The sequence below is a fragment of the Coregonus lavaretus genome, assembly GCF_964263955.1.
Source record: "Coregonus lavaretus genome assembly, chromosome: 23".
Taxonomy (NCBI): domain Eukaryota; kingdom Metazoa; phylum Chordata; class Actinopteri; order Salmoniformes; family Salmonidae; genus Coregonus; species Coregonus lavaretus.
This window is the reverse complement of record NC_140010.1, coordinates 4402999-4421157: the sequence shown is the minus strand read 5'-3', so window position 1 is coordinate 4421157 and position 18159 is coordinate 4402999. Positions and strand designations below refer to the sequence as shown.

At 41.4% G+C, this 18159-nt stretch overlaps 2 protein-coding genes across 6 annotated transcripts in view; both read right to left on the bottom strand.

Annotated features, from left to right (window-relative positions):
• Positions 1 to 2280, bottom strand: part of LOC311150626 (epidermal growth factor receptor substrate 15-like 1) — a 45778-nt gene extending 43498 nt beyond the window's left edge. For all 4 annotated transcript variants that reach the window (XM_084188113.1, XM_084188114.1, XM_084188112.1 and 1 more), the window contains exons 1-3: positions 2166 to 2280; positions 1402 to 1443; positions 90 to 179 (exon numbers count right to left, since the gene is read on the bottom strand). In XM_084188113.1, the coding sequence (XP_084044239.1) occupies positions 90 to 179; positions 1402 to 1443; positions 2166 to 2192 (159 nt within the window). In that variant the 5' untranslated portion in view covers positions 2193 to 2280. The remainder of the gene's footprint in view (positions 1 to 89; positions 180 to 1401; positions 1444 to 2165) is intronic.
• Positions 2281 to 8596: 6316 nt separating this feature from the next.
• On the bottom strand, positions 8597 to 16174 carry LOC311150428 (calreticulin-like). Of its 2 annotated transcripts, none has more exons than XM_084187911.1 (9): positions 15989 to 16174; positions 15268 to 15372; positions 14285 to 14488; positions 13780 to 13874; positions 13443 to 13652; positions 12846 to 12959; positions 10925 to 11068; positions 10073 to 10165; positions 8597 to 9792 (listed from the first exon to the last, which is right to left on the bottom strand). In XM_084187911.1, the coding sequence occupies exons 1-9, from the start codon at positions 16074 to 16076 to the stop codon at positions 9586 to 9588; spliced, it is 1260 nt and encodes a 419-aa protein (XP_084044037.1). In that variant the 5' UTR covers positions 16077 to 16174; the 3' UTR covers positions 8597 to 9585. The 2 variants fall into 2 exon arrangements, with proteins under 2 accessions (XP_084044037.1, XP_084044036.1); XM_084187910.1 differs by having other exon boundaries at positions 15268 to 15369.
• Between the last annotated feature and the right edge of the window lie 1985 nt (positions 16175 to 18159).

The following is an 18159-nucleotide window of genomic DNA, read 5'->3' as shown; positions in this document are numbered from 1 at the left end:
GTACTGTATGTAGTTGGAGCCTAGAAGTCTGCAGTTTACTGAGTGTGTGGTGTGTGTGTGTGTGTGTGTGGTGTGTGTCTCCTACTCACCTTTCCTAAGGTACTGTCTGAGAGTCCTGATTTCTTCAGGAACTGAGCAGCATCTGCAGCTCCTACTGTCCCTGTGTTTCCCAGATCCACCTTCAAAGGGGGAATGGAAGTAATGTAATCAGCTGGCTGTGCTTCTGTATTACTGCCACTCCGACCTGCATTACACTACATTGGAACTGCAACATTATAACTGCAACATTTATGGGGTGTAAACGATTAAACGTTGGGATCCTTAACGTTAACAAAAATCCCTAACCGAAAAACCATGTATTTTCCCCCAATTAATTATAAATCACAGTTTAGTTATAACAAAACATTATTTTCCGTGTTATAGCCAAATAGGCTATAAAGGCCTGGGGAAGTTGTGCAATTCAAATAAAACCAGAGAGGAAGAGGCGAAATGTAGGCTACTTGGTGAATTTGCAATGCATGACAAGACATTGCAAGATGCAGATTACCAAAACATATGAGCATGCTTCTGTCTCTCTCTCCCTGGCGCTGGCATGCCTGCTCGGTCTTCGCTAATGATGCAAGTGTGTGTTCAGTCTTCGGTCTGTTGCGTGTAGAATATCCTAGCCTATTCATGGCACCGACGTTTTAGGGCCAGTCTTGCGAGCACAGGGTAGCCTACTTAGTTTTGGTCTCATATGAAATGACAGTAGCCTGTATCGATTACGATTTTCAGACATATTGGGATGTGGCCCCTTGAAATCGCCTCGGCTACGGCATGTTTGATTGTCTGTTGGGGTAGGCTACACTACGGTTTTTAAAATGCCGACACCAAACCTTCTCTGGTGATATGAACGGACATTTTACTTGTCTGTAAAGGAATGCCGCTTCTTCACTAGGCAACCAGAACCGTCAATCAAATAATCTCCAACTGCTGCGCGCAAAGGTACAGACCTGATGCGGCACTTTTTTTCATTGTCTGAAAAGTTATCAATTGTCGCTATCGACATGTTACTGTAGCTGCGTTCTATGTCTGTAAAGGGTTGAAGTAGATAACTTAATTACCCTGACCTGGCGGTCAATTATAGGTAATAGGACCATTATTCTGCATTGTAAATTGACGTGGAATTTTAAGATTTTTTCTTATCGTTTTAATGGAAAACCGATTTTAAAAGATGCCCGTTTAAACCCTAAGCAAGATTGTCACGTCCCTAATTGGAACTGCAATGTAATGCATTGTAGAACGAAGGCGCAGAATGGCTAGCTTCTGTAGAGACATACGCATTAAATGTCAATGTATTGGGTAACAAACAAAAAAACATGAATGGCACAAATTATCATTCATTCAGCGGTGGACATTTACCTGTCTGTAGTAGACTTCGTAAACTGGGTTTCCACTCGATAACTACAGAGAAATCAAGAAAGGTCAGGGGAGATGTAGTTTTTAAAAAAAGCACGTTTTACTTACACAATTTGGGCGTACTACATTCAACACATTTAGGAAAGACTTGAAAGATGTAGCCTATATGCTGTCACGGGTGAAGTCATAGTGAATCGACAGTCTAAATCTGTGTCACTGTCAGTATGAAGTGGTTTCAAGTCTGCCATAATCATCTCTAACTGGAGCAACCCACATTACTTGTAATAAAATTGAGCAAGTCAATAGCCATAAGAAACAGTGTGAACAGTGAAGATTAGGAAGATCAACAATGAAATGACAGCTGAGCTAACAAACACTACTGCAGTTCAACTTTTGGTGACTTGCTAACAAGCTAACTCCAAAAAGACTAGTAGCTAATTGTTTGACAGTGTTACTGACACAACTACGATAGTGAACATTGTCAATGTGATTCGGGATATTAGCTAAATATAGCTACAGCTAGCTAGATAGCAATCACTTAGCTAACACAACTAGCTACATTGTCGGCTTCTTTCCTGTTGGCGAAAATGCTAACAGCTAGCTAGATAGCTAACAAGGGGACCTGCATCAATCTTTGACCTCTCGGCTGATGGCTACCATATAATTCAATCACTTTCAAGATTTGTGAAACACTAGCTAATGTACACCATTTAACCATAGCAAAAAACATCTGGAAAGTAAGATGTTTGGTAAGTAGTTGGAGTTACCTGGGTGAGAGTCATGAGCGCCGCCATGTTTCCTGCTGTCTCGAGAGCGCGCACACCCTTGAAGCTACAACGCGCCTCAACACTGACAGCTCGACATTGTTGACATCAGTGGTGTGGAGGAGCGTGAATGCATGGCGAGGGAAAACCTGTTCTTTTCAGTAACACCGAGGGAAAAAAAAGAATAGAATAGAACTACCTACACCCTTTTCTATTGCTCACCCTTTTCTATTCATTTTTTCCATTGTTATAAAGTGTCTGAAAAATCTGTTGGCAAATAAATTATGGTCATTAAAGAACACAGACATTCAATAAATGGGAATAAACACTCAAGGTGGATAACCTATTGCCGAGGCATTTTGCTTACTTACTGTACTCATTATTCAACAGGGGCACTATTGTTATAATTTATTGTCTGTCTTTATTACCGTTTTTATTATTGCTTTGGTGCTATTTTCACATGTACAGTACCAGTCAAAAGTTTGGACACACCTACTCATTCCAGGGTTTTTCTTTATTTTTAGTGAAGACATCAAAACTATGAAACAACGCATATAGAATCATGTAGTAACCAAAGAAGTGTTAAACAAATCAAAATATATATTTTCTATTTGAGATTCTTCAAGGTAGCCAAGCTTTGCACACTCTTGGCATTCTCTCAACCAGCTTCATGAGGTAGTCACCTGGAATGCATTTCAATTAACAGGTGTGCCTTGTTAAAAATTCATTTGTGGAATTTATTTCCTTCTTAATGCGTTTGAACCAATCAGTTGTGTTGTGACAAGTTAGGTGTGGTATACAGAAAGCCCTATTTGGTAAAATACCAAGTCCATATTATGGCAAGAACAGCTCAAATAAGCAAAGAGAAATGACAGTCCATCATTATTTTAAGTCATGAAGGTCAGTCAATACGGAACATTTCAAGAATTTTTAAGCGCTATGATGAAACTGGCTATCATGAGGACCGCCACAGGAATGGAAGACCCAGAGTTACCTCTGCTGCAGAGGATAAGTTCATTAGAGTTAGCTGCACCTCAGATTGCAGCCCAAATAAATGCTTCACAGAGTTCAAGTAACAGACACATCTCAACATCAACTGTTCAGAGGGGACTGTGTGAATCAGGCCTTCATGGTCGAATTGCTGCAAAGAAACCACTACTAAAGGACACCAATAATATGAAGAGACTTGCTTGGGTCAAGAAACACGAGCAATGGACATTAGACTGGTGGAAATCTGTCCTTTGGTCTGATGAGTCCAAATTTGAGATTTTTGGTTCCAACCGCCGTGTCTTTGTGAGACGCAGAGTAGGTGAACGGATGATCTCCGTATGTGTGGTTCCCACTGTGAAGCATGGAGGAGGAGGTGTGATGGTGTGGGGGTGCTTTGCTGGTGACACTGTTGGTGATTTATTTAGAATTCAAGGCACACTTAACCAGCATGGCTACCACAACATTCTGCAGCAATACGCCATCCCATCTGGTTTGCGCTTAGTGAGACTATCATTTGTTTTTCAACAGGACAATGACCCAAAACACACCTCAAGGCTGTGTAAGGGCTATTTGACCAAGAAGGAGAGTGATGGAGGGCTGCATCAGATGACTTGGCCTCCACAATCACCCGACCTCAACCCAAATGAGATGGTTTGGAATGAGTTGGACCACAGAGTGAAGGAAAAGCAGCCAACAAGTGCTCAGCATATGTGGGAACTCTATAATCTAAAATATATTTTAATTTGTTTAACACTTTTTTGGTTACTACATGATTCCATATGTGCTATTTCATAGTTTTGATGTCTTCACTATTATTCAACAATGTAGAAAATAGTAAAAATAAAGAACCCTTGAATAAGTAGGTGTGTCCAAACTTTTGACTGGTACTGTATGTGATGAATTTCATTAGTACAAAATTACAAAACTACAAACTGGTAACACTTGTAACGCAGCCAGTCATACATAATATATCTTTCATTGTGCGTTAATTTTGTTTGTAGACATCTTTCACCACACAACCATTGATCCAAAATATACGTTTACTGTGAAATATAATGACTACATTGGTTTAATCACCAAAACACAACATAATGATATCTTATCAATTTAGTTATTTTAACAACCATTTCATCCAATAGCAAAACATTTAAGATACATGTTTCAAAACTGCCCTTTGAATGTAGTATGCTACAGTACTGTAAACTACAGTACATTACAGAGTTTTCAAATTAGGCAATACACTTGCACTACCCATTCAAATTGACTGAACATCAAATGTATTTGTATTTGTTATGGATCCCTATTAGTTCCTGCCAAGGCAGCAGCTACTCTTCCTGGGGTCCGGCAAAATGAAGGCAATTATACATTTTTAAAAACATTACAATACATTCATAACAGATTTCACAACATATTAAGTGTGTCCTCAGGCCCCTACTCTACTACCACATATCCACAACACAAAAATGTGTAAGTGTGTGTATAGTGTGTATGTTATCGTGTGTTTGTATGCATGTGTCTGTGCCTATGTTTGTGTTGCTTCACAGTCCCCGCTGGTCCGTAAGGTGTATTTTTATCTGTTTTTTAAATCTAATTTTACTGCTTGCATCAGTTACTTGATGTGGAATAGAGTTCCATGTAGTCATGGCTCTATGTAGTACTGTGCGCCTCCCATAGTCTGTTCTAGACTTGGGGACTGTGAAGAGACCTCTTGTGGCATGTCTTGTGGGGTATGCATGGGTGTTCGAGCTGTGTGCCAGTATTGCAAACAGACAGCTCGGTGCATTCAACTACCTGTTGTAGTGGTGTAGTCAATCTCTCCTCCACTTTGAGCCAGGAGTGATTGACATGCATATTACTTATGTTAGCTCTCTGTGTACATCCAAGGGCCAGCCATGCTCCCCTTTTCTGAGCCAAATTTAATTTTCTAAGTCCCTTTTTGTGGCACCTGACCACACGAATGAACAGTAGTCCAGGTTCAACAAAATTAGGGCCTGTAAGACCTGCCTTGTTGATAGTGCTGTTAAGAATGCAGAAAAGCGCTTTATTATGGACAGACTTCTCCCCATCCTAGCTACTGTTGTATCAATATGTTTTGACCATAACAGTTTACAATCCAGGGTTACTCCAAGCAGTTTAGTCTCCTCAACTTGCTCAATTACCACATTATTCATTGCAAGATTTAGTTGAGGTTTAGTGTTTAGTGAATGATTTGTCCCAAATACAATGCTTTTAGTTTTTGAAATATTTAGGACTAACTTATTCCTTGCCACCCATTCTAACTAAGCGCAGCTCTTTGTTAAGTTTTGCAATCATTTCAGTCGCTGTGGTAGCTGACGTGTATAGTGTTGAGTCATCCGCATACATAGACACACTGGCTTTATTCAAAGCCAGTGGCATTTCGTTATTAAAGATTGAAAAAAGTAAGGGACCTAGACAGCTGCCCTGGGGAATTCCTGATTCTACCTGGATTTAGTTGGAGAGGCTTTCATTAAAGAACACCCCCTGTGTTATGTTAGACAGGTAACTCTTTATCCACAATATAGCATGGGGTGCAATACCATAACACATACATTTTTCCAGGAACAGACTATGATCGATAATGTCAAAAGCTGCACTGAAGTCTAAGAAAACAGCCCACATAATATTTTTGTCATCAATTTCTCTCAGCCAATCATCAGTCATTTGTGTAAGTGCTGTGCTTGTTGAATGTCCTTCCCTATAAGCGTTGCAAAGAAAAAGCCATATCTCATACTGGCCAATAAAAATAAAAGATTAAGATGGGCAGTCTGAGATATGGCTTTTTCTTTGCAACTCTGCGTAGAAGGTCAGCATCTCGGAGTCGCCTCTTCACTGTTGACGTTGAGACTGGTGTTTTGCGGGTACTATTTAATGAAGCTGACAGTTGAGGACCTGTGAGGCATCTGTTTCTCAAACTAGACACTCTAATGTATTTGTCCTCTTGCTCAGTTGTGCACCGGGGCCTCCCACTCCTCTTTCTATTCTGGTTAGAGCCAGTTTGCGCTGTTCTGTGAAAGGAGTAATACACAGCGTTGTACGAGATCTTCAGTTTCTTGGCAATTTCTCGCATGGAATAGCCTTCATTTCTCAGAACAAGAATAGACTGACGAGTTTCAGAAGTTATTTGTTTATGGCCATTTTGAGCCTGTAATCGAACCCACAATTGCTGACGCTCCAGATACTCAACTAGTCTCAAGAAGCCCAGTTTTATTGCTTCTTTAATCAGCACAACAGTTTTCAGCTGTGCTAACATAATTGCAAAATGGTTTTCTAATGATCAATTAGCCTTTTAAAATGATAAACTTGGATTAGCAAACACAACGTGCCATTGGAACTCTGGACTGATGGTTGCTGATAATGGGCCTCTGTACGCCTATGTAGATATTCCATTAAAAATCAGCCATTTCCAGCTACAATAGGCGGCAGGTAGCTTAGTGGTTAAGAGCGTTGTGCCAGTAACCGAAAGGTCGCTGGTTCTAATCCGCGAGCCGACTAGGTGAAAAATCTGTCGATGCGCCCTTGAGCAAGGCACTTAACCCTAATTGCTCCTGTAAGTCGCTCTGGATAAGAGCGTCTGCTAAATGACTAAAATGTAAATGCAATGACAGTTGAGGACCTGTGAGGCATCTGTTTCTCAAACTAGACACTCTAATGTATTTGTCCTCTTGCTCAGTTGTGCACCGGGGCCTCCCACTCCTCTTTCTATTCTGGTTAGAGCCAGTTTGCGCTGTTCTGTGAAAGGAGTAATACACAGCGTTGTACGAGATCTTCAGTTTCTTGGCAATTTCTCGCATGGAATAGCCTTCATTTCTCAGAACAAGAATAGACTGACGAGTTTCAGAAGTTATTTGTTTATGGCCATTTTGAGCCTGTAATCGAACCCACAATTGCTGACGCTCCAGATACTCAACTAGTCTCAAGAAGCCCAGTTTTATTGCTTCTTTAATCAGCACAACAGTTTTCAGCTGTGCTAACATAATTGCAAAATGGTTTTCTAATGATCAATTAGCCTTTTAAAATGATAAACTTGGATTAGCAAACACAACGTGCCATTGGAACTCTGGACTGATGGTTGCTGATAATGGGCCTCTGTACGCCTATGTAGATATTCCATTAAAAATCAGCCATTTCCAGCTACAATAGGCGGCAGGTAGCTTAGTGGTTAAGAGCGTTGTGCCAGTAACCGAAAGGTCGCTGGTTCTAATCCGCGAGCCGACTAGGTGAAAAATCTGTCGATGCGCCCTTGAGCAAGGCACTTAACCCTAATTGCTCCTGTAAGTCGCTCTGGATAAGAGCGTCTGCTAAATGACTAAAATGTAAATGCAATAGCCATTAACGTCTACACTGTATTTCTGATCAATTTGATGTTACTTTAATGGACAAAAAAAATTGCTTTTCTTTCAAAAACAAGGACATTTCTAAGTGACCCCAAACTTTTGAACGGTAGTGTGTCATACTTATGTCAAATCATAATAGTCATTATTATAGTAGTACATTTGAGTGTATATCATACATATGTTTCTACTTTACATACATGTTAATTATGTAGTTCTCAAAATCTGTAGTAGACAAACCAGTTTACATGTAAAACCTATAGGTTTACCAAACGTTTAAGTGATCATCAATTAGGAGCAGTTGGATTAATAGTAAAATGTATTTTAACAAAAGAGAGAAGGGAATCGTATCAAAAGTAATGTGAGCGTTGCATTGTGAAAGGCAATTACTTTATATGAACATGTATTGCAATGTGAAACTACATTTGGTGAAAAAGTTACTATAGATTTTGTGTGTTGTACTTAAGTCAATTGAAAATGTGCTTAGTTTTGAAACTGCCCTTTTGATCTGTTTTGAGTTTTGTACTAAGTTGTGAAAATATACCACCTACTTGTGAAAGTTGCACCAAAGCGATAAAAACTATTCTCCAGTGTTATTAATTGTGTTGTCGCCCCCATGTGGCAAAATGTTTAAATTATTTTTGATTAATCTAAATCGGTTCATCACGTCAGACCATTCTCTTTAGATTATTATTCCTACACAGAGCGTCTATGTCAAACAATATTTTCTGTATAATGTGTAGGGGGTCAATGATAAGACCGCATAGTTAAATTATTTTAATAAAACTTTGGTATCAATAACAATGTTATAAGACAAGTGTGCATTCCTAGGTGACATTGCCGTACAACATGGGGTTGACCTGACCGCAATTAGATGTGTGGTGTCCAACAGGCCCTTGGCATTGTTAGGATGGAATGCCATTCAACTATAACCTAAACAATCTCCACACTTTCAAGGGGGAAAAAAAAGGAACATTTGCAAATAAAATATTTGAAATTCAAAGCAGGGAAAAATTATTGACAATCACAGCGTTGAACAGGAGGGATAATTGATAAATTACTAATCTTTCACAATATTCATCAAAACGCAAAGAACCCAACTTTGTTTTAATGGCCACGCAAGTAATCTCATTGAACACACATGGAAACAAACAGTAAAGATCAAGGAAACGGTAGGGAAATTCAGTGCGAAACAAATTGATGTAATGAGAATACAGTACAATAATGATGAGCTCATTTGAATGACAAGAAGATCCAGGTCTATGAGATGGCATGTTATGAAATCTGTCCCACTTAAAAAAAAAATAAAAAAAACATTCAGTGGTATAAGAACACATTTATTTCCAAACGATGACAACCAGTGACTTTGTGAATAACTGTAGAGCGGTGAACGTCTTGGTGAGTTAAGATGATTTGGAAGAAATGGCAGAGTAGATGATAGGGGGAATATAGCAATGGGGGGGGAATATAGCAATGTTACACAGTTCAACAGTAATGGACTGCTGGTAAACATAAAGACACTGAACATATTAGCCAATCAACCATGACATACTGGATTGGAAGGAGCTATGAATGTCATATCTGGATAGGGGGGAAAATAAAAACGTACAAACTGATGTGTGAATCACTTGAAGTCCAATATCACCCACTCTCTGCATCCCAAATGGCACCCTATCCCCTATATAGTACACTACTCACCAGAGGCCCTGGTCAAAAGCAGCGCAGTATATAGGAGATAGGGTGCAATTTGGGATACACACACTTCAGTAAAGCTTGTAACCTGAGATGGGGCCCGTTGGCTTCTCAGGGGATGGATGCATAGCAGCCATGATAACTCCCTGGTTACTTGTGCCAGAGTGGGACCGACACCCTCAAATCGCAAATCAACCCCTAGCTCCTACCCCATAGGCACTTGTGTAGATCTCAGAGGATTGGATCATTGGCAGATCCTCTGTTAGGTCAGATGGAATTGTAGCCAAATTGTGGACACCCTTCTGGTTCTCTGAGATCTACACCATGGACTAGGACAGTGGTTAGGGGTTGAATTGGGATTCAGAGACAGACGCTCTGTCCAGGCCACCCTATAGCTCATCTTTCCCTGGAGCCTCCTCTTCCTCAGTTCCTTCCTCTGGCGTCTCTTCCTCCTCACCCTCCTCTTCACCTTCCTCCTCACCCTCCTCTTCACCTTCCTCCTCACCCTCCTCCTCAGTGGCTTGTTCTTTGTTTTTCCCTTCCTCCTCTTTACGTTTCTTGTCGTCTTCCTCCCGTTTCATTTTCTTCTCTGGCTCCTGCGGCAGGTAGACAATAAAGAGGGGTGTTAACAGTAGATGCACTAGTATTGACAGTGAACTGGAAGCCATTTTGTGGTAGTTGGCATGTTCGTCATTTCTCCTGAAGCCCAGCACTAGGACACACCGATTCAACTAATCAAGGAGTTGATGAATTGATTCAGGTGTGTTAGTACTGGGAATGTACAGTACACTCCTGTGTGAGTGACCGACAGGTAAACACTCATAGGAGAACAGCGGAGAGGGCCATCCAGTTAAACACAGTATAGTTATTACATACCTTAGTAACACCCCATGTCTCAGCTCCAAACTCCTCTGCTTCCTTCACATCATCTGTGATCAGGAAGTTGTCAAAGATTGTGCCAGATTTCACCTGAAAAAAGATAAAACACCAACATCATGAGTTTATCTGATCAGATGTATTGTTTTATCTACATTGATAACATTTTACCTGACCAGGAAAAGGCTCTACTATCTACCATTAGCATTACTCTAGATAGTCATAGGGCCAGAAGGGTATACTACAAAGGAAGCTAGATCTACTCTGGGTCCTTTGATAAGCCAGAAATAACCACTAATGTTCTGGCTCACTAATAAAGCTAAACTTCGATGTGTGTTTTTTGGTTGAGTCAGCTAGATCGTTCCCATTTCAAGCTTATCTTAAAAAAAGAAAAATATTTTTAAAAAAAGACAAAAAAAGCTGGTCCCGTGTAGCTCAGTTGGTAGAGCGTGGCGCTTGCAACGCCAGGGTTGTGGGTTCGATTCCCACGGGGTGGGGGGGCAGTATGAAAAATGTATGCACTCACTAACTGTAAGTCGCTCTGGATAAGAGCGTCTGCTAAATTACTAGAATGTCAAATGTAATTCACCCTGCTTTGTAGTAAGCCAACTGAAGCTTGCTAGCTTTAGAAGACCCTGAGTTGATCTAGCTTCCTTTGTAGTATACCCCTCAGGAGTTTCTTGGCAAGGTCACATGGTCAGGTAAAACTTGTGAACGTACAAATATAAAAGTTTCTCACAGGTGTCCACCATTGAGATGCATATATTTTATTAAATATATCATATTAGAAATACGTAGCATCTATGTACAATATATGATGTTCTATTTCAATTCTGCGGTGTGCAGTCTCACCTGCCACAGATCCAGACCCAGGACACTGATGTCATCAAACTTGTAGATGGTAGAGTCAGCGGCGTACTCTGGGTTATCGATCTCAGGATGGACCCAGGCTCCTTTGTAGTTGGGGTTGTCAATCTGCTTGGGCTTCCACTCTCCCTGAGGACACAATGCAAGGTTGTTGCTTTTAAAGGTCTTAGCCATTGTTTTAAAGGCGCATTCTCCCTGCACCTTAGCCCAGGGCTAAGGAAGATTTTAGCGAGTGTTCACACTTGCATATTTTAAAAAGTGGGCTAGCATTAACCATTGCCCAGGGCTAGCCCCAGAAACACGGTGCCAAAATAGCCAGTGTGAAACAGGGTCAAGAACAATGCCTAGAATGCTCACTGTCCAATCACAAAAGCTGCACTGAAATTTATTTGAATATGCAGCTGATGCCTGTAATGTGTTCTGCACTATTTCATCCATGCAAAAACATTGGTTGCTACGCCTAACAAAAGTGGTTGCTATGCAGGCTGGCTAATGTCTTCTCACTTAGCCAACTAAAGCTACAAACTCTACAGCTGGAAGGGCAGCAAACACTCCATTTGTCTGTTTTCATAGGTTTTATATTGACATTTAATTGGATATAGTCACGATAAGAATATTGTTGCAGGATTTTGCCTGGATCAGAAAAGTTGCTCTCGTTCTCCGTGTACAGGGGCGAGATCGCATTTCAAAAGTGAAACATTGTTTCCGAGGTCAGACAGCAAGGCTTATACAAACCATCACTGTTGGAAATCAAATGCTAGGCCAGAAGCAAGAGGAAAATCGGGTTAATAAATGTCTTATTGCTTGTAACATTCGTCGCGTGTCAGAGATAAGGTAGCCTAGCGGTTAAGAGCTTTGGGACAGTAACTGAAAGGTTGCTGGTTCGAATCCCTGAGCTGACTAGGTTAAAAAAAAATCTGCCAATGTGCCCTTGAGCAAGGCACTTAACCCTAATTGCGCCTGTAAGTTGCTCTGGATAAGAGCGTCTACTAAATGACTGAAATGCCAAATAAAAATGTTGGTCGCATGTTGCGTTTGTCCGTTAGCCCAGGGCTTTGGAATACGTGTGAATACTTAGCCCAGGGCTAAATCTTGGCCCAGGGTAAAAAAAATGCTTGTGCGAACACAGGCTAAGCTAGCCCCTGGGGCTAAGAACAATGCAGTGTGAAAAGGCCTAAAGAGTCTTCCTCAACTTGCCTCAGCCAGTTGCACAACATAAAGGTTATTGTTTAAGTCTCTGACACCATTTTAAAAGCCTTCTTTTTTTTTTTTTTTTTTTGGGTTACAGTAGCCAGTTTTGCAACATAAACGGTCCGAATTGTGTGGCATTATTTCAGGACAACTTCCTCCATTCCACAAAAACTGAATGGCAACACAAGCTGTTGCAAAAATGTTGCTAGAACTTCCCTTTCAAGAATAACACGTTTCTCCAACGTTGCGGTCTTGAATCCCGCTCTGGTTAAGCACGTCGCATTGACAACGTAGCTGAAAACACACTCCTCTTGGTTCAGTTTGATAACACATCCCCTCCGTAGGCTAGTATAGTGTTTCTCAACTAAGTGGTCCTCTGTAGCGCAATTGGTAGAGCATGGCGCTTGTAACGCCAGGGTAGTGGGTTCGATCCCCGGGACCACCCATACGTAAAAATGTATGCACACGACTGTAAGTCGCTTTGGACAAAAGCGTCTGCTAAATGGCATATTATTATTATAACTAATGTCCTTGAGTACCACCCATCGGACATTTTTGCCCTAGCCCCACACTAGAACACCTGATTCAACTACTTATATCAAGCCTTTGATCAGTTGAATTAGGTGCACTTGTGATGGGCAAGAAGACTGGAGTTGAGGAACACTGGTATAGTCTGATCACCCCCCCCCCCCACCCAGCCCAGCTTAACACACACCTTGTACTCTGGGTTGGGGATCACAGGAGGCTCCCACTCTCCATCCATGTCCTCGTCCCAGTCGTCAGGCTTCTTAGCATCAGGGTCAGGGATGTTCTCAGCCACATCCCAGTTCTGGAAGAATACAACACAGCCATTTACTACTACAGTACAGTACAGCTTACTGAACCAGTCCTGGACACATAGCTTACAATATAATCACTTCCTGCTATGGCACGTCGAGGTCAGCCTCACTACATCATGGTCAAACAGTAATACTATAGACTTGGAGTAAAATAGGTGTCGGTACTCAGTTTGGTCACTGGTACTGTATATATTTAGGTGCAGGAGCTCCACAATACTTTTGAGCTAATATTCTATGAGAGGAACAGGAGCTCAAGCAGTAGAACATTTGAGGTGCCTGTAATCAACTCCGGTTAGCTCCTGCCCAAGTCAAGCACTGACTATAGTAATAATGAGGCATCCGTCCTCTACTTTCTTTTACTGGGTGTATTTTACAGTAAAGTATATTCATATGATCTAAATGCAGTTTAAATAAAGTTGGATTTGATCTGAATAGGTTTGGTGCCTAGTGGTGTTTAAAGACAGCGGTTGTACCTCTGGCTTGGTGTCTTCAGCGTCGTCCATCTTGGGGCGGTCGTCCCAGTCCTCGGGCTTCTTGGCCTCAGGGTCCTTGATGGTCTTAGCTGGCAGGAAGTCCCAGTCCTCCTCCAGAGTGCCTGACTCCACCTTCTCGTTATCAATCTTCACCTCGTAGGTCTGGTTTGGGTTCAGGATCAGTGTGTACAGGTGGGTCAGCTCATCATCCTGAAGAGGGGGAGAGAGATCGCTTAGGTTAAAGTAGGTGTGTGAGAGGGAGTCAGACGGGGAGAGAGATGGTAATCATGTTATGGACTTTTCCCAGAGGCCAGAAGACTCAAAATGAGCACCTTACCTTGCACTTGACTTCCTTCTTGATGAGATGATTCTTGCCCTTGTAGTTGAAGATGACGTGGACCTTCTTGGTGCTGTAGCCACAGATGTCAGGCCCTGTACAGGTTTCAGGACAGAATATGAGCAAAGTAGCACTATAGGCCTTGCATCCAAACCTTCCATCCAATCACCACCAAGCTTTTCTATATAAATGAGTCATTGTCACACACAACAGTCCTGATGTTCCTGCCCAGGTAGTCAGACCAGGAAATAAACCTACTCATAGGCTACAACAAGCACCCAGAGTTTTCCCTGGCATGTCACAACGTGTTCCAAGTCAGGAAAAACACCGGTGTGTATTCACTAACCAAACGGAAGCAAATGGGACAAAATGGGGCGGGACCTACCTGAATATGTCCAATAGAAATGCTTGTTTATGTTGCAAAATGTTTGGCTACAGTTTTCTATGATGTGCACTAATGAACGCACCCCAGGGTCCTGCCCATAAGACCAGACAGAGTACCTACCGAACATGATGTAGTACTGGGAGTCTCCGTGCATCTCAGCCTGGTTCAGGGTGGAGGGGAACACCTTAACGTAACCACCGCCACAGTCGATTTTCTGCTCGTGTTTCACAGTGAACTGGATCACCAGAGTCTTTCCCTCGTTGCTGAAGGGCTCGAAGCGGGCCGACGCGGCATAGAAATGGGCGTCCTGGCTGGTCTGGAGACCTGGGGACACAGCCAGAGCGACGCATGATGAACACTGATTAATACTCACTGTATCACAGTCATAATGACACCAAAGTCGCAATACACCCTAACAGCAATTATCAGTATCCCAGATAACAGAACAAGTTCATTGACCTCAGCCATACAGCAGGTCGCAGGATTGTGGTAAATTCCATCAACTCAGGAAGTAAACTGAAGTACATTGAAAAGCACTGAGCATAATTGTAATTTCAGATTACTTCCTAAATTGACCCCAACCCCAGCAGGCAATAAGGAAACTGACCCAGCAGGCAATATGGAAACTGACCCAGCAGGCAATATGGAAACTGACCCAGCAGGCAATAAGGAAACTGACCCAGCAGGCAATAAGGAAACTGACCCAGCAGGCAATAAGGAAACTGACCCAGCAGGCAATAAGGAAACTGACCCAGCAGGCAATAAGAAAACTGACCCAGCAGGCAATAAGGAAACTGACCCAGCAGGCAATAAGAAAACTGACCCAGCAGGCAATAAGGAAACTGACCCAGCAGGCAATAAGGAAACTGACCCAGCAGGCAATAAGAAAACTGACCCAGCAGGCAATAAGGAAACTGACCCAGCAGGCAATAAGGAAACTGACCCAGCAGGCAATAAGGAAACTGACCCAGCAGGCAATAAGGAAACTGACCCAGCAGGCAATAAGGAAACTGACCCAGCAGGCAATAAGGAAACTGACCCAGCAGGCAATAAGGAAACTGACCTAGTAAGGTCAGCGACCCAGGGGCCAATCAGGAACTAACCTTTGTCCTTCTCAGCATCTCCATAGAAGTTACCAGCTGTCAGTTTCCACTCTCCGTAGTCTGCCTTGTGCTTGGAGTCCAGCCAGCGAGTCTTCCAGGCATCTGCTGAAAGATACACCAAACAATGAACTGTCAGAATCCTCAAAAATGAAGAGCACAGTGACTGATATCACCTTACAGTGTATAATATGGCATATAAGGCCTTCTCCATCTCAAACACAGTAATTGTACAGTACAGACTATCTGATAGGTGCAAAAACACTATTCCTTTCAGTTTTGATTAAAGGTGTCACTAGCCACTTCTCTGATGACATACACAAAAACAAATGTTACAATCGTCTTGATGATTAGTTATAGTGAGTAAAACGTTACAAATGGAGCCCATGAATCTGGCTGAATAGACCACTGGCTGAATAGACCTAACTAGATAACTAAGCTAACGTGACTGTAGTTAGCTAACTAGTTAGTTAAGTAAGTCTGCAAATGTTACATTGTCAAAGCTAACTTCTCCACATTCTTTCAATATGTAGCAATATAACTAGCATTAACATGGGAGTAATCAATTTGCAACAAAATCTGCAGTATAAAGTTAAATTGAAGAGAAGGCAGTGTGACATCACATTTACAGGTCCATCTTTGAAACTCGTGCATGGCCTGAGTAAGTAGGTTAGCTAGCTAACGTTTCTAGACGAGGGTGGAATGAGAAATAAAACGAACTTACCTCCATCAAGGAATTGTTCTTGAAAGTAAACGGTAGCATGCACAGAAAGTATGGACAGAATTATCGCGAATGATCCCAAGGCCTGCATTTTGACTGCCTCAAGCTTCAACGTTGTCTTCAAAAGAGACTCTTGAAGGAAATGTCTTGTGATTTCATTGAATGACACAAGGAAGGGAAAATGATTTCGGAATTGCTCGAGTGAACAGATGTCTGCCTCTCATTGGTTCAAACGTTGTCAGCCTAAACCAATCAGGTGAGACCACGAAACACTCGCTCTGTCATTCCTCTTCCGGGGAACTCATTTCCGCTGAACCAGTGGTAAATTGTTTTGACTTGATAGTACACAGTTTATGTCAAAATTGAATTTTCATAGAAGGTTAGTAGAACTTACGTAGCAAGTTAGGATAACTTATGCAGCAGGTTAGGAGAATTAACATAGCAGCTTTGGAAAAGGGTTAGGGTTAGCTCAAATACAAACATTTCTAACTTTTAAAGTCAGATTCATGATCAGATTGAGCGGTATTCGCAACTTGTGAAATTGTATATCAATTCATTCTTATCAAATTGTAAAGTTGTAAAATTGGCCTCACACCTCACTCTTATTGTTGCATCAGTTGAATCTACCTTAAAATGAATGATCAACATAGAAGCATTGCTTTTTTCTTGTTATTTTTCTTATTTTTCTTATTATTACCCCCCCCCCCCTTCGGAGGACAAAAATAACTATGTGTATGTATGCATGTACAGTACCAGTCAAAAGTTTGGACACACCTACTCATTCAATGGTTTTTCTTTACTTTTACTATTTTCTACATTGTAGAATAATAGTGAAGACATCAAAACTATTAAATAATACATATGGAATCATGTAGTAACCAAAAAAGTGTTAAACAAATCAAAATATATTTTATATTTGAGATTCTTCAAATAGCCACCCTTTGCTTTGATGACAGCTTTGCACACTCTTGGCATTCTCTCAACCAGCTTACATGAGGTAGTCACCTGGAATGCATTTCAATTAACAGGTGTGTGCCTTGTTAAAAGTTAATTTGTGGAATTAATTTCCTTCTTAATGTGTTTGAGTCAATCAGTTGTGTTGTGACAAGGTAGGGGGGGTATACAGAAGATAGCCCTATCTGGTAAAAGACCAAGTCCATATTATGGCAAGAACAGCTCAAATAAGCAAAGAGCAATTTCAGTCCATCATTACTTTAAGACATGAAGGTCAGTCAATACGGAATATTTCAAGAACTTTTCTTCAAGTGCAGTCGCAAAAACGGACCTTCATGTCTTAAAGTAATGATGGACTGAAATTGCTCTTTGCTTATTTGAGCTGTTCTTGCCATAATATGGACTTGGTCTTTTACCAGATAGGGCTATCTTCTGTATACCCCCACTACCTTGTCACAACACAACTGATTGGCTCAAACACATTAAGAAGGAAATTAATTCCACAAATTAACTGAATGATCATTTCTCTACCATAAGCCGCCTCCAACATCGTTTTAGAGAATTTGGCAGTACGTCCAACCGGCCTCACAACCGCAGACCACGTGTAACCACGCCAGCCCACGACCTCCATATCCGGCTTCTTCACCTGCGGGATCGTCTGAGACCAGCCACCCGGACAGCTGATGAAACTGAGGAGTATTTCTGTCTGTAATAAAGCCCTTTTGTGGGGAAAAACACATTCTGATTGGCTGGCCCTGGCTCCCAAGTGGGTGGGCCAGGCTCCCCAGTGGGAGGTGCACCCCTGCCCAGTCATGTGAAATCCATAGATCAGGGCCTAATTCATTCATTTCAATTGACTGATTTCCTTATATGAACTGTAACTCAGTAAAACCGTTGAAATTGTTGCATGTTATATTTATATTTTTGTTCAATAATAATATGTAAAATGTATATGTAAAGTGCATTCGGAAAGTATTCAGACCCCTTGACTTTTCCACATTGTATTACGTTACAGCCTTATTCTAAAATTGATAAAATTATTTTAATTCCTGATCAATCTACACACATTACCCCATAATGACAAAGCGAAAACAGGTCTTTAGACATTTTAGCTAATTTATATATTTTAAAAAAACCTTTACATAAGTCTTCAGACCCTGTGCTATGAGACTCCAAATTGAGTTCAGGTGCATACTGTTTCCATTGATCATCCTTGAGAT